The 15,400-nt window shown below is 42.1% G+C and overlaps 1 protein-coding gene across 1 annotated transcript; it reads right to left on the bottom strand.

Moving 5' to 3' along the window:
* Positions 1–2,055: 2,055 nt before the first annotated feature.
* On the bottom strand, positions 2,056–13,187 carry cpn1 (carboxypeptidase N, polypeptide 1). The gene is made up of 9 exons (XM_084040511.1): positions 12,793–13,187; positions 10,286–10,482; positions 8,883–9,038; positions 5,815–5,991; positions 5,599–5,710; positions 3,886–4,025; positions 3,356–3,455; positions 2,753–2,871; positions 2,056–2,508 (listed from the first exon to the last, which is right to left on the bottom strand). Exons 1-9 carry the CDS (start codon positions 13,025–13,027, stop codon positions 2,398–2,400), a joined length of 1,347 nt encoding a protein of 448 aa, XP_083896637.1. The 5' UTR covers positions 13,028–13,187; the 3' UTR covers positions 2,056–2,397.
* Positions 13,188–15,400: the final 2,213 nt, after the last annotated feature.

Here is a 15,400-nt window from a genome sequence, read left to right as displayed (position 1 = left end):
GTAGCTGCTGGACTGACAGCTGATCTGATGTCAGTAAGTCAATGACTCGTGACTCTTATGACCCACTTCTAGCATGACTTGTGAATGTGGGTTTGATGGTGCATCACCAATGTCACATTTCTGACCGTACATTGGCGTTTATGCTGACAGTGGATCCTCTGACCATTACTCTGCTTAATGTTCGTCATTGAGAAACTACAAATGTATAATATTCTGCTGCTGAATTTATAATATGCTCCTCTAGTTATGGCTGGTAGAGATTTAACATATCCACTAAGACAAATTGGGAATGACAAAAGATTAGAAGGAAAATAAATGCTTTAAGATTTAAATGTTATCATTACAGAATGTGTTTTTCATTATCTGACTCTTCGGGGAACCTCTTTATCACTGTCATAAATTCAAAGAGTGCCAAGTGAAATGCGCTTTTCCTCTTTCCTGTTCGTCAGAGAGAGGCTATTCTTGTATGCAGGAGTGTTTGTGAATTGCACAGGAAAACCAGGTTGAGAGCTCTCTTGTTCAAGAGTCCAGTTCACTCTGAGCAGAGTCCAGTCTGTAAAGGGCCTGACAGATTATTCCTCTGGCCAAGGAACCATCCATCCATCGTCTTTATTCAGGGTCATGGGGGGCTGGAGCCGATCCCAGCTGACATTGGGTGAAGGGGGCTAACATATAGAGACAAACAACTATTCACACTCACATTCACACCTACAGGCAATTTAGAGCTATCAATCAACCTATCCCCATCCTGCATGTCTTTGGACTGTGGGAGGAAGCCGGAGAACCCCGAGAGAACCCACGCTTACACGGGGAGAACATGCAAACTCCACACAGAAGGAACCCGAACCATGCTGTGAAAACCCAAAGTCACATGGACCTCCTTTTCAAATGACAACAAGAAAAATGTATTCAAATATCACACTTTCCAAATAAGGATGAACACATTTATAAATCCAAACCAGGAGTTTCTATATGTAATAGATACTGATGAGGACAACCCTGTAGATTTGTTACTGACAGAAGTTTGCTGCCACCTCCAGGGAGTTGAGGCTCACAGTCTTCACAATCTTTAAATCAAGATATCGTGTAAAGTCAGCCAAACAGTATACAAAAACAAATATACACTTTTAAGAACCGGTCTCCAGTTGCATTCTGTCAGTATGGAAGATGAGGAATATCATATTATATTACCATCGTCATTATGGAGGTGTCACTGGATACACTGGATCAGAAGAGTGAAATACACAAAGACTGCATGTTAAACCAGACTGTAAACAATCCGCTGGATTTGAAATGCAGCACAGTGGACAAAGTAGGGCTACAACTAACGATTATTTGTAAAATCAAAGAATCAGATGATTATTTTCATAAGGAAATTAGTCATCAAGGAGATAATGAGAAACCAAATCTAAGAATATCCCATTTACAATGATGTGACACCACAACAAGCAGCAAATCCTCACCTTGAAGAAGCTGGAACCAGATGTTTTGTTGTTTTTTTTGTAATTTTAGCCTGAAAAAGGGGAGTTAATCAACTCTGATTATTCGACTAAACGTTGTGGCTTCTGAACAAAGGCGCAAGCATCTAATCACCAAAGGGACCGAGTCACTGACAGAAAGGTTAGGTGAATATTGGAAATCTTTCAGAAGCAGATGTTCAACTGGTTCGACACAATCAGAACTGTTCAATAGCTGAAATTATTATTTTTCTAGGAATGATCAGTTACAGGGATAGCCAGGTTTTGCTTCATTGTACAGCAGTGACATCTATTGGTCTACATGTGTAAAAAAAAAAAAACAGCCAGTTTCCACAGCCTGAAAGATCAGCAGGAAAAAACTAAATGTTTCCAGTAAGCCCTGCACAATTTTAAATGTGACAGATCACACTTTTTATTTTATGTTACTTGTTTTATATGATTCTTGCAATCTTCTGGCTTTAGGGTGGATTGAATAATTATATATTATTATCTGCATTATAGTTATTATACTGAGCAAGGAAAATTGCTATCCATTTAAGCCCCTTAAAGACAGCAGAAACACGATACACAGAGATGGTAAATGATGACAGCAAAACCATTCTTTTATTTTCACTTTCAATTTTCATCAAATTATAGTAATCAAAATCCCAAAAAGTCCATTACAAATACAGGATAGCTGTGTTCATACAAATCAACACTGTTACATAAATACACCGGGGTTTGCAACATGTCCTTAATACAGACACACAAACAAAAAACACAAACAAAAATCACAAAGGTTTGAAATACATAGGACTATAAAGATAAACGTACATACATATATAATGGTCAATTATCATTTCCATAACGTGTCTGTGAGCACGTGTGTATCTTTTATGTGAGACGTTCAGTATGCGTGTACGTAGGTATTGTCCATGTCTCATCTAGGGCCCAGTTTTAAGGGGGCCTTGTGAGATGAGAGGTTCTTCTTGCCGTTGTGGGGCTTCACTTTCAGGTTTTGTTTTGGTGCCGTTTTCAAGTAAAAATGAAGCTGTTGGGGGAAGATATAAAGGACAAGGTGTGAGTAATCAAGTATATTTCCAGCCTATGAGCACATACAGACAAAAGTAAATAACAAGCAGAGTCTCTAAAAGCCCAACAAGACTACTTATTTCCTGCTTTTTCCTACAAAATCATAATAATAATTTGGTAGGTAAAACTGTGACTCAGCTTTTAGATTCCTGTCCTATGCACATATTATGCAGTATGTCCTGTCCATTCACATAGAAACACACCTGTATGGCCTCTGCTGGTCCCACTGTGACGCTGCTGGTGGAGGGGACGTAACCTGGGGCAGATACTGTCACACTGTAGGTGCCTGGTAACAGAAGTCTGAAATAATCGCCATCCAGTCCTGGAGGAGCACACATAAAGATGACATGTGAAAACATCCAACTAGTCTTTTTCAAATCATGCCTGTATTGTATTGGACCTCAATGCCTTTAGAATGAGTGCAGTACCACGATTCATCCACCAGACGGAGTCAATGACACGGTTTTCGCTGGTAAGTCTGAGGACAGGCTGTTCTATGTTGGATAAAGGAGAACTGCAAACGCTCCTCCATGCCATGCAAATTAATACAGACCACTGGAGTCAACTCAAATAGGATCAAGGGGCATTAGCGTAGCCATTAGCAGCGTTGATATGCCCTCAAACACAACGTTTGGTCACAAAATAGCATGGTGGATCATAATTATGGATGCGTTAACATTTTAATGTTATAGTCAACCACTGCGTGCCACATTTTCTCTATTTAAAATACATTTGATGGGCTAATTCACTGTAGCAAAAAGTCAGAGTAAATGACAACCACATCAATGCCTCCAGCAACTTCTCACCGCTGGTCACATCGTGGTTAACGCCAGCCACCGAGACCTCAGCGTTGCTGATAGGGTTGTTGTTTTCATCATACACCATGCCTTTTATCCCATGATGCACCTGGAAAAACACATTTCTTTAAGCAAATTTGTCAAACTTGTGAAATATGAGTTAATACATTCATGTCAGGTACGTGTGACCATAGCTTTGTGTTTAAATGCATGCAAGTCATATCAGGTCATAAACTACCTTTACAATGCAACTTTTCCAAAAAGTAAGACCTTATTAATCTCCCCCAACCCTCTGGTGTGATACAGTCATACAGTCAAACAAGACCAAACAGTATCTGGTATCCTTTCGGTTTGGTTTGTTTAATGAGTACTGCAGAAAAAAAATATGAGCCGTCCCTTGGGGCTTAGGAAACAATGTTAGTGGCGCTGCATCTCTGTGTTTTAGTTTAGCGCTCTGACAATCTTGGATAAAGGACACTTCATCTTATTTCACCTCATTTTAAGGCAGGGTATTGGACTCATTTGCCAAATGTTCTGACCTGTTCGAGGTATGAAACCAGAGCTTCTCGGTTGCCCAGCCATTCTCTGGGCAGCGCTGATGCCGGAGGAAACTTATCACAGCTCAGCTCCAGGGTGATCTCAAAGCAGTTGCTATATAGGTAGTTGAAGTCCTGCATGCCTGAAACACAGAAATAGAGTCTTTAGATTTAAATGGAAGAATGTATTTTTCCCCAGGGGGGTTGATAGAGTAGTTTACGGCCTTAGTTTGCCTCTTTAAAGACTTGCTCAGATTTCTGATTTTTTTATTAAAAACCACATAATTTGGTCATTGAGACTGGAGCTTTTAAAAAAATATTTATTCATATAATTGAGCTGATTTTTCCAAACGATCATTCCTGTTTTGAAAACCTGAACTTTCGGACTCTGGCCTTTTGTAACTTTGCATTTTCAGCACTACTTTTTGTGGAAGCTTAATGCATACGGGGCCCCAGATTTGGAGGGAATGTTGAAATCTTACCTCATAAGCCATGACATAACACTTGGAGCAAAAGGAGTTGGTAGAATAAACATTACATGCTCCCGCTAAATGCAACTGTGGGCGTTTTTTTCATCCGATTCAAAAGCTTGCACGACTCCACCGAAAAGCCCAACAGATTCACATTCCAAGGAATAATCCCGACCAGTCCAGACCAGGATTTGCAGATCAAAGAAGTGGGTATTGTTATTACAGATCAACTGAACTGAAACTGAATACATGCCCAGACAGTTTGATGAACTTGATGTACTGTAGTTTCCAAGCATTCTATGGCAAAACATTCCTCCTACGCCAAGTGTGGAGAATGAGGCCTGCCAGTGCTCGTGTAACTCCTAATGGCCTCTAGGTGGCCAATGCCAGTAAATTATACTATTTTAAACCAAATCCTATAACACATCCACTGCTCTGGCTTATTTCATAGTATACAAAAATAAACCTAAAATATGCATTTTTATTTTTTCACAAATTTGTATGATTTTTTCTGGTAAATTTGCCACTCAGAGAATATCTGAGTTTTTTTCGCGCAAATTTGAATCTTGGAATTTCTGAGTTTTTTTTCTGAATGTTGAATGTTTACTCCCCTTCCTCAGCTCAGTAAATTATTTAATTTTAAAAAAAATTTTTACCCACCTGGCCCTAATATGCCATCATACGGTATAGCTGAAGGAAAGACTGAAATATAATATAAATATAATATATATATAATATAATATAAATAAATAAAGGATGTGCGCTGCCAAAAAAAAATCCAGGCAGCTGTGATGATCCCCCTCCTTTCCTCCTTTTAATAATTTTCATCCAGTCCCCAAAGTTATTGCTGGCATGTGTCATTTACAAACTTTGAGCGGCTACGCTGAGAGGTCAGTGGAGGTGCAGCTGTCGGCGTAGAGAAGGTTAAGAGGTCAAAGGCAAGAGGAGAGCACAGCGGCCTCAGAAAGAGTCAGAGTCAATGACGGCACCGGGAAAGCTTGCCTCGTCAGCCACTCGCGGCATGTCACTCATGCTGAAGTCCATGCCAGAGCCTACCATCCTCCATGCAGGTGGCCTTGTCTCTCTTAGGAAAGGGATTGATAATGGACTCTCTCCAACACATTGGAATGTTTCTGGGCGTGGGAGTAGTGTAGTATTGTACGTTATGGCGCTGGTAGAAAAAAGATGATCAGTGAAATGCTTCTCATAATCCCAGTGGAGTGCCCGGCGTTGAGGTTTTGCTTACCTTTGGACAGAGAGTACCAGCTGGCTCCGTTAGTGATCCCCTCATCGAAGAAGTCACCGCAGTTCCAGCCCTTGTGCATCCAGCTGTGAGCGTACGAGTAGGTCCTCGCCAACTGCCATCACACACACACACACACACACACACACACACACAACAGGCAGGCATGAGATCGGATGTTTGCAACATCTGGTGAGAACTTTTTAACCTGCAGCACACCTTTCTGAAGATTTTGTCGTCCGCAGTGGCCGCGTACGTGGTCCTCCCTCTAATGCGAGGGTCCCTCGACTTGTCGAAGGGGTAATTGGCGACCACGGCTCCTCCGTGCAGGTTGGCTGACAGGACAAAATTGTAGTTTTGCATCCATTTTACGATGGCCAAAGTCTCCGGTTCAACCTGCGGAGGATATATATATATATAAATTAGGGCTGATGTATGTAACAGCATACACATATAGTCATAACCTTCACAGACATCTGGCATTCTTTTCCCCCAAAACCACTGGCTTCTCTGCTTAGCTGGTTATCTGGACAAATCCTAGTTTTCTCCGCTAACTGCTTTTTATTTTCACTTCATTCATCACGCTATCTAGACCGCATTGGAGCGGCTTTTCGGCTATATTTGCAGTGCACTTTCTCCCTCATCTTCCATCGCTTCAGGTTAGGGTTATCTCATTTGATCTAGACTGACAATGAATCAGCCATGGTTGACATCTGTTAAAAGGCCCTCCCTTTTCTGATTTGAAGTCTGGAATTCCGGGAAAAAGATGAGTTTACAAGATGATGCAACATTTAAGCTGAGTATGGAACCACAACTATCTATTGGAAAGCACTAATCTGTGTCATCTCCCGTGCAATGCTTCAGATATCTTGAACCTTTTAAATTCCACTGTAGGCTGCCATTTATTTTCCCTGTCAGTGCTAACTATCCTCATACGCTCCGAGCCATAAATCATAAATGGAGACAAGGCGTAATGTCTCTCCTTGAATAAGGTATGTGGGACAATAAACACATACGGGGTTCAGCTGAAGAATAATCAGACCGATCACGGGCTACCGGCCTTGAAGCGCACACTCCTATTTTGAGAACTGGCAGGCGTTTATTGTTTGTGGCTCTCTATATACACTTGTGCGTGCTGGATGTCATAACTGTCACTGTGGTGTTGGGTTACACATGAAGGACAAACACACACGTTGATAATCATATTTTAGAGTTGCAGAACTCAAATAACTGAACTGGCAGAGGGAATACCGTGCTACCTTAAATACAAATAAACTCAAATCCTCATATTCTGGACCACACAAGGTTAAATTTCACACTTTTTGAGGGATGTTCTCTGCCAGCCAATCAGTTGTCAGGAATGAAAATAGTCCCATGTGTTGCAAGGTCGTTTTTGAAACATTGCAGCTGATGAGTCTGCACGCCCATCAACATATTGTTCACCTTTTGCTCCGTCTCTCTTGCCGAGGGAAAAAGTGAATTTATTGAACTCATTCCGCTGGATGAAACATCATCAGTTGGCTAATTAAAATGGAGCATGGCCGAGCCTGCAGGCGAGCGCAGGGGGCTTGTGGCTTCGTGCAGCCTGCGAGGATGTAATCCCGACGAGCATGAATGAGGTATCTGTAACAGTGGGACAGTTACTCTTTTGTGTTTGCCTTTCGGGAGGCAGTCATGTGGGTAGACGGCCAGCTCCCAACTGAGAGGACCGGCGTTTTAGTTTTCAAAACACATTTGCAGACCGGGAACGAGTAAATAGGGGGGGAAAGTAAAAAAAAAAGAAAAAATTAAAAAGCACTTATAAGTAATATAAAATAAAGAAATTATGAAATTATTTTAAAAGCAGGTTTTTTTATATTTAATGTAAAAAAAAGATCTAATAGCAAATTAAAAAAAATGTCTTTAGACCAAATACTGAAGGTATGTGTGAGTACTATAAATCCCTCCAGGTAAAGTTATTACATTATATTGAAGTTTCAACCCCAATTTACTCAAAAACAAAATGTTTATTATTTATTGTCATAGTGTGCTATACTTTAATGTCACAGCCATATATACTTAATCTGGTCCACAATGTTATAATCCGATTGAAATATTATTTATATACAGTATATGTGACTTTGGATACTTGGAGGGATATTTTAATAAATCTTTCAGAGAAATTATTAAATCCAGTTGTTTCAAGCGGGTCCAAAGTAGACATTAACCTTGAGAACAGTAGCCCCTTTTGGAGTCTGCTGAAGATAGGACGACTGCAGACGAGACACCCCCAAGGATATGACCTTAATCCTTAAAACGTTACTTTGCAGCCTGGTGTTAGCAATAGTTAGACACGCACTCATCCCTCCCTTCTTTGATCTGATCTAATTAGTGCATGAGTGAAATACAGAGGAGTCGCCCAGAGCAGAACTGTGTCTCTACTGCAGTCAATCCTGCAACATTGAGCCACAAATGAGGGGTGGCCTGATCGATACTCACAGGCAAAAAAAAAAGTATCGTGTCGGCCACGTTGGGGATCCTTCAAGGAGCAGGGAGATAGATTATTTTGAGATGATTTTCAGTGGAATCGCAGGCTTGTAAGCTATGTGGAGACTCCATCGGGATCTCAAGGTTGCAGGTAACAGTAACACTCTGAGACCGCAGGTCAGTTCAGCTTCTCACGACGGTGACAAAACAACGAAAATGTCCAGCTGCAGCTGAAGGTCGTCATATATGGTACGAATTGTATATCTTGTCAAGTTGGATGAGCCCGAGAGTGAAGAAAAGATTTGGAGGACTTATTCTAACGTTTTCTGCTGACATCCTTTTAGTTCAAAGCTCTGAACTTTTATAAATATCATAAAAGCATTCAGTAAGTCCACTTTTTGGGCCCGTCTGTTTCATATTGCAAAGACAAAGAGAGTGTTTATATGAGGAGGTGTAGGTTTTACAGTAATATAATCAAACACACAGAGCATACAGGCACTCATGAAACAGACAGCCGGCTAAGCAATTTACTGTGTGAATTTATGTCCACTTTCTTTCCCTTTTTCTTTTTTGCAAAAGCTCAGCTGTCAGAGGAAGACTGATCTGGATCAAATCTCACAAATTCTTTTATGTCAACAGAGTTAAAGCCAAGATAACTCAGCTATGTTACAATCTCCCATTATTCAACTCCATATTCAAACACTGACATAGGCATGAGAAATGTACTCATCCATCTTCCTCTCTCTCTCTCTATCTCTCTCTATCTCTCTCTGCCTCACACAAGTGCATACATGTATTTGCAGGAAACGGGTGTTTCTGACCTGCTGCTCCCAGTTGTCCGGCAGGGGCAGGTGGTGGTTTCGCCCGTTGGTCTTCTCGTAGTAATACACCAGTGCGTTCAGGTCCGGAAAGTTCCTGTTTAGATCGATTTCTCTGGAGTTCCCACGACCCACCAGGTAGCCGTTGAACTCTGGACCCTGTTGACCCACGGACAAGAAATGACCTTTTTTTGTGTGTGCGTTTTTTGTTTTTTTTTTGTTTTGTTTTTTCCAGTTGAGTGATTGAATGTTTTGAGTTCTCAAGCTTTGAATTAATGTTGCTTGGATACAGCAAAGGATGTCCACAAACTGCACAGGAAACATGCAATCAATTATTATTTTTTATATATATATTTATACATAGCACTTAATTCACAATGGTTTCCTTGTTTTGTTTCATATCCTTCCCAAAAACTTTAAAGGATGTTAAGACGACACAAAGAAGAGAGTGCAGGGATTAGTTTTAAATAGCCTTTTACTTCATATTGCACGACAAGTTTGAAGGATCTCAGGACTCATGAGGTTTTGTGCTTTTGAGTGAAATTTATCAGCAACTATTGGATGGAATTTTGGTACAAACATTCATCTTCCCCGTAGGATGAATCCTAATGACTTTGGTGATCCCTTTACTTTTCCTTTAGCGCCACCATCAGGACAAAATGTTGACATTCTACTATCATACATTACCTTTAACGCTAATTAGCATGCTAACATGCGAAAATAAAAGAATTCTAACTCAATAAATCGTTTTATTTGATGCCACAAAACACCTGTGTGACTGAATCAGTACCCTAAAACTAACACTTAGAAATTACGACGTCCTTCCCATCCCATTGTTTTCCAGAAGCTGCAACCAAACATCTGTTGATGCAACAAATTATAGTGCTTTGTTGGTGTGTCATTTGAGTGGCAGAGAGAGGGACCATCACGAGCAACTGGCCGCCTCAGGACATATAATTACTCCCAAAGAGATTCTGCACGTTTGTGTGTGTGTATCTGTTGTTGCACAGCCCATATAATTACCCAGCCCCCCTCCCGCTCCGGTAGAAAGCTCAGGGAGCTGATAGATGGGATTATTACAGACATTAGCAAACAGTGGAAGATTGAATTTAAAAAGAAAAAATTGTTTTTGGCTCTTGGTTGCATGTCTTCACTGGATATAAATAGACACTCACATACCTTACATGTTATCGGGTAGTCAGATAAGGTGTGTGTTGGGTTGTGATTTAACTTGCAGGTGTTACGTTTTCCTGAGGGAACTTTTTCCACTGGCAAGAACACGATCAAGGTCAAATGTGGAAACTTTTTCTTTGTGTGGCAAATGATTGCAGAAAAAAAAAAAAAACAGGCAAAGGTGTGCCTGTGAGAGATTTTGGAGCTCACATGTACGTCAGGGTGTAGGTTACCTGTCTGGCAGCCACCTCGTAGCCATCGGGGTTCATGGAGGGCAGGATGTGGATGCGCGTGTCATGGATCAGCCTCGTGATCCGCTGGTTTCCGGCCCGATACTCCTCGCACATGAACTGGGAGAACTTAATGAGCAGTTCGCGGCCGAGCACTTCGTTGCCGTGCATGTTGCCCACGTACTTGAACTCCGGCTCCACTGGGGAGGAAGTGGAGAGGTGGAGGGGGGGGGGGGGGGGGGGGGGCATGAGGTCAAAGAGCCAGACAAAGCTGCCAAGCGTGACATCTGTAATGACTGCCTGAGCATGCACAAACATACATACGAACACACACACGAGCACAGTGGCCACATGGATATACAGTAGATATAATAGGAGGGCTTTTCTTTTTCATGTTCAAATTCAGCCGATCAGACTCTTTATGGTCGTAACTTGATTTACTATGTGTTACAGGATGTATTATTCTTTTTTTCCCCAAATCTCCCTCTTTATTTTTCTACGCATTTGTTTCCCTTGCCTGGATTACTCCAGCAGAGATGAGGTGGTTACAGAGCTCTGTCACCTGAACCAACGCCTACTCAAATAACATCATTTCAGGCAATTCATCAGATATAAGGCTTGAAACACCTCTTCCCACATAGAGAGTAGGACTTCCCAAACACCGGGAACAGACTTTGATGTGCCACCAAGCACAAAACCTTTTAAATTGAGCAAGGGTTCCTTATGGAATCAAATTTCCATTTGAAAGAGGAAGACGTTTTCCCTTTCAAAACCAATAACGACCCTTAATGTCTTCACATTATTGCATTCTCCTTGATAAGGTCGTTCTGACAAAGGTGAGTTCTGGCGAGTGAGTCTGATTACAGCTGATTGAATTATTTGGATAAGATCATCCGGCATTCCTGTGGGTATCTGCCACTGATTGGGTGAGCCACCTATCCAAACAGTCTCCCTCTATGTATAGGGTTCCCTCTTCCCAGGGGCCCTTCATCAATCACTGCTACGGGGTTGATAGAACCAAGGACCCCTTAAACACTGCAGCAAGACAGAGCTACTGCTGAAAATAATGCCCCTCTCGTGCCCTAACTCAATGGTTTCCCAGTGAAAGCGTGGCACGTACTGTAACAGTTCATTGTTGCAATTGTTTGCACTTTAGTTGGTCATGAGAAGAAGAAAGTGTAGGTTCCTGGGGCGGTGGGGTATACTTCCAAATGTATGAACACCCGTCACTAATTGCTTCAGGCACCCAAATGGCAGCTTGGGCGCTGCAATTCACCTCCTTTTCTTTAACGTGGGGCCAACTGGCCTCGGGTTCAGAAAACAGTGTTGGAGCTGGCGTGCAGCTTTCTAAAAAAAACACACACACACGCACTCAGCAGCATGCGAATGACGTGAACTTCCTAAAGGGTGCGAGGGGGTTGACCCAGACAAGACCTCAGGTCAACCCACCCCCCCCATGGAGTGCACGGTTCCTGTTTTTCACCCTCGGTCATCTCGCAACAGCACGGGCGCACATCCTTCCATTCTACTGAAGGAAGCCCTTACGTGTGCGAATGCAGAAAAGAAAAATGCAAGCTCAGTCACAGCCAAAAAAGCATGCCCTGCAGTTGTCAAGTTTTTCTTTTTTTTAAACTGCCATTAAAATGCAAGAATGGAAAAAATCCTCTTAATCGCTTAAATGAGTGTGACCCTTTGGCCTGTTTTCAAAACAAACATTGGCGATGATGAGGTTATGGTTTTCAATTTGCAAGCGATATGCAAAATAAACACCTGGAGAGCTGAATGGGTATTTAGGAGAGGAGGAGGGGGGGGGACACACAAGCAAGGCTTTTGCAAGAGCGGGGTTCAGGATGAAAGCCTTGTTGACTCAAAGTGAACTTCTGTGTCATCTGCTCAGCTTTGAATCACACCCCGAATGAATGTTGTCAGTGGTTGGATGGCAAAAATTGAAATGAATCACAGATGTTCACTGAATTCTTCTCTTGCACTTTGAGTTTTCCACAGATTACCGCCGCCAAAGTTTACCAAAGCTTGGGGATAACTCCTCCTTCAGCCTTCTTCGCTATCAATCCACACAGTCATTCAGCTTTAGGATGCTAAATCAGAAGCATTTCATCTCATGGAGAGAAAAAGAAAACCCAGATCCCCCACAGACTGTTCTATCTCCTGCCAGCTATGTTCTCACTCTCCAGGCAAGAAGAACAAAACAAATAGGCAGCCAGAGGCGCCGCCTGCACATTTGAAAGCGTTATAAATCCATGTGTTGCACCTAGATCATTGAATCATGTTTGTTTATCAACTTCAAATGTTGTTTAGCAGCAACCAAAGTGTGTGCTTGCTGTGAAATCCAAAAAACTCATTTGTTTAAGATTGAATATCATATTAACTTGTTGTTCTTACGAATAATTCCCATTTTTGGCCAAGTGTTCTAGTCCTGACATGCAGATCCACATCATTGCAACACGCTCATCCTCGCCGGGCTGTCAAACAGCAAACAGGGAGTTACTCACTTGCTTCGTGGATGCCCGGGTTATCACTGAACTCAAGCACGTAGAGGTGGCGCCCCTCCACACTGCGCCCGATGCTGTAAATTCGCGTGATGTAGGGGCATTCACTCTGCACTGCAAACAGGGCTCGCACCATGTCCTCGTAGCGGTGATGCTGGAAGTCTGACCCTCGCACCAGGAGCCCCATCAGCCCCAGCAGGAGAGCGGCGACCCAGGGAAGAGACCGCCCCTGCTGCATGGTCCCTCGGCCCAAAGTTGTGCAGCACAGGAGAAGAGGAGAGGAGAGGCGGGAGAGAGAGAGGAGGCTTTCTGCAGCACTGCAAAACACTTTCTACTTGTGTCTCCTCACACACCAAACATACTGCTCGCTCCTTGCTTGCTCTTTTCCTTTCTCGCCCTCTCCTTTCTCCTGCTCTCCCTCTCCCCGTGCTGCCTCCTCCCACATACAGTCCTCACACTGAAGAGCAAGTAAGGACAGCCCCCTGCTCCTTCTTTGTCTCACTCTCCTCCTCCAACAGCTGCTTCTCTCCCTCTCTCTTCCCCTTTGGGTCCTTGTCAAGTACATGCTACTTGCTTTATTGGCGCTCCGAATACTTCTGCTTCAAGTAGTTCGCCCCACAGCCCCCTCGGCTCTGTGCACACACAATCTGAATTTCATTCTGTCTCTGAGACGCTCATTTTCACTCCCCGTCTTTGTCCCCAACTCTTGTTCTATACTCCCTTCCTGGGAAAGAGGGGTTGTTTCCACGGCACTGCTCTCCCCAACCCCTGCAGCCCTCAATCATCCATTCATTAACTCTTAAGTCAACACACAACCCCTGTGTGTGTGTGTGTGTGTGTGTGTGTGTGTGTGTGTGTGTGTGTGTGTGTGTGTGCGTGTGTGTGTGTGTGTATGTGCGTGTGTGTGTGTGTGTACGTGTGCCTGCACTACTCAGATGAATCAGTGTGAGAGCTCTTTCGCAACCTTTGGGCTGGTTTTGTTGCTCAGTTTCCTTGAAGCACCATTCACACACACACACACACACACACACACACACACACACACACACACACACACACACACACACACACACACACACGCACGCACACACATACTCACATGGGGAAACGTGTGTGTGTGTGTGTGTGAATGAACACTCTTATGGCCCAGTGAAAAAAGACCAAATGCTGCAATTAAACGTATAAAAGACACAGGTTGATGCCAAGATGCATGCAACCCCCCCGACCCTCCCGCACACACACACACACACACACACACACACACACACGTGAACACACAAACACACATACACACATACACGCGCACACTTACTGCAGAGTGTGCAAGGGGTGCTGTCAATCAAACCTGCAGGAGAAAAGAGGAGCTTTTTGTTGTGCAACCGCTTGTGGAAGCCTTAAAAAAAAAGAAGCAAAGATGAATGTGAAACAAGAGAAAGTGTATCAGATGGAAAGTTGAGCAACAGAAAGCTCAAGAGGAAGGAGAAAAGACCAAAAACACGCAGGGAGGAGGAACGACAAGGATGGAGAGAATGCAGGAGATGAAAGGAATTCACTTTTTCCCCTCAAAGGTTGTCGATCCACATATTGTAAGAAAAGGACATCTGGTGGATGTATATGTTTCTACAGCTATGGACACCAGTTATTCAGGGTGGCAACTTAGTTCATCTTAGTTAGCCATAAACCTCATATGTAATAGGAACATGCTCGACAACCACTTGGATTAGCCTACATTAGCTTGAGGCTATATTCTTGCTAATGAATCTTTATTTTTAGTCAATGTGGTTCCAAGACTCTTTCTGCTTCCAAAGGCAGACATTTTAATGACAAACATCATCCAGATGTATGTTTCATGGAAACAATAACCATTCTATTGAGATGTTTAAATGTTGAGCATTTATTAGGCCACATTTACTGAATCATTATTTGGTCTTTTATGGCATCCGTTAAATGAAAAGGCATTTCTGCCACTAAAGTGTTCAGACCTACTATAAGGGGTGCCACTGGTCTTTACAGATTATGTCCACTAGTAGGCAGTGTGTACTAATGCAAACCTCAAATAGACTTGATTACAGTTCATGCTTTCTTAAACCTGTTGCTTAGGGGTTCAGACAATTCAACCTAATTATTCTAATTCTGATCAGTTTGGATTCGTTTTTTCCCCCAAATCAAATCAGTTATTTTTTAAATAACCCTAATTTAAAACACTTTCTAGGTTCTGAGAAGCTTTCTCAAAATAGTGACTTAGTATCTCAAAATAATTATATACTACACCAACTCATTATGTTGAGATATTAACCTTATTATTTTGAGGTACTAAGTCAATAACTTGAGAAAGTTTCTCATTATTTTGAGGAATGTTCTCATTATTTTGAGAGACTAAGTCAATAATTTGAGAAACTTCCTCATTATTTTGAGATACTAATTCAATAATTTGAGAAAGTAATTCACTATTTTGAGAAAGTTTCTCATTATTTTTGAGATATTAAGTGAATTATTTGAGGTTTCTCGGTATTTTGAGAAATGTTCTCATTATTTTGAGATACTAAGTCAATAATTTGAGAAAGTTCCTCATTATTTTGAGATATTAAGTCATTTGGAGATAAGTGTAACA

The sequence above is a fragment of the Eutrigla gurnardus genome (assembly GCF_963514095.1).
Source record: "Eutrigla gurnardus genome assembly, chromosome: 22".
Lineage (NCBI taxonomy): Eukaryota > Metazoa > Chordata > Actinopteri > Perciformes > Triglidae > Eutrigla > Eutrigla gurnardus.
The sequence above is the reverse complement of the archived record's forward strand: the minus strand, read 5'-3'. Positions and strand labels throughout refer to the sequence as shown.

Excerpts from the sequence above, each read along its gene's own strand:
- cpn1 (XM_084040511.1), bottom strand. The coding sequence starts at position 13,027 with ATGCAGCAGGGGCGGTCTCTTCCCTGGGTCGCCGCTCTCCTGCTGGGG. Across the intron at positions 9,039-10,285 it reads ACGAGGTGGCTGCCAGACAG|GGTCCAGAGTTCAACGGCTA; the intron begins GTAACCTACACC and ends GTGGGTCAACAG. Across the intron at positions 5,711-5,814 it reads ACGACAAAATCTTCAGAAAG|TTGGCGAGGACCTACTCGTA; the intron begins GTGTGCTGCAGG and ends GTGTGATGGCAG.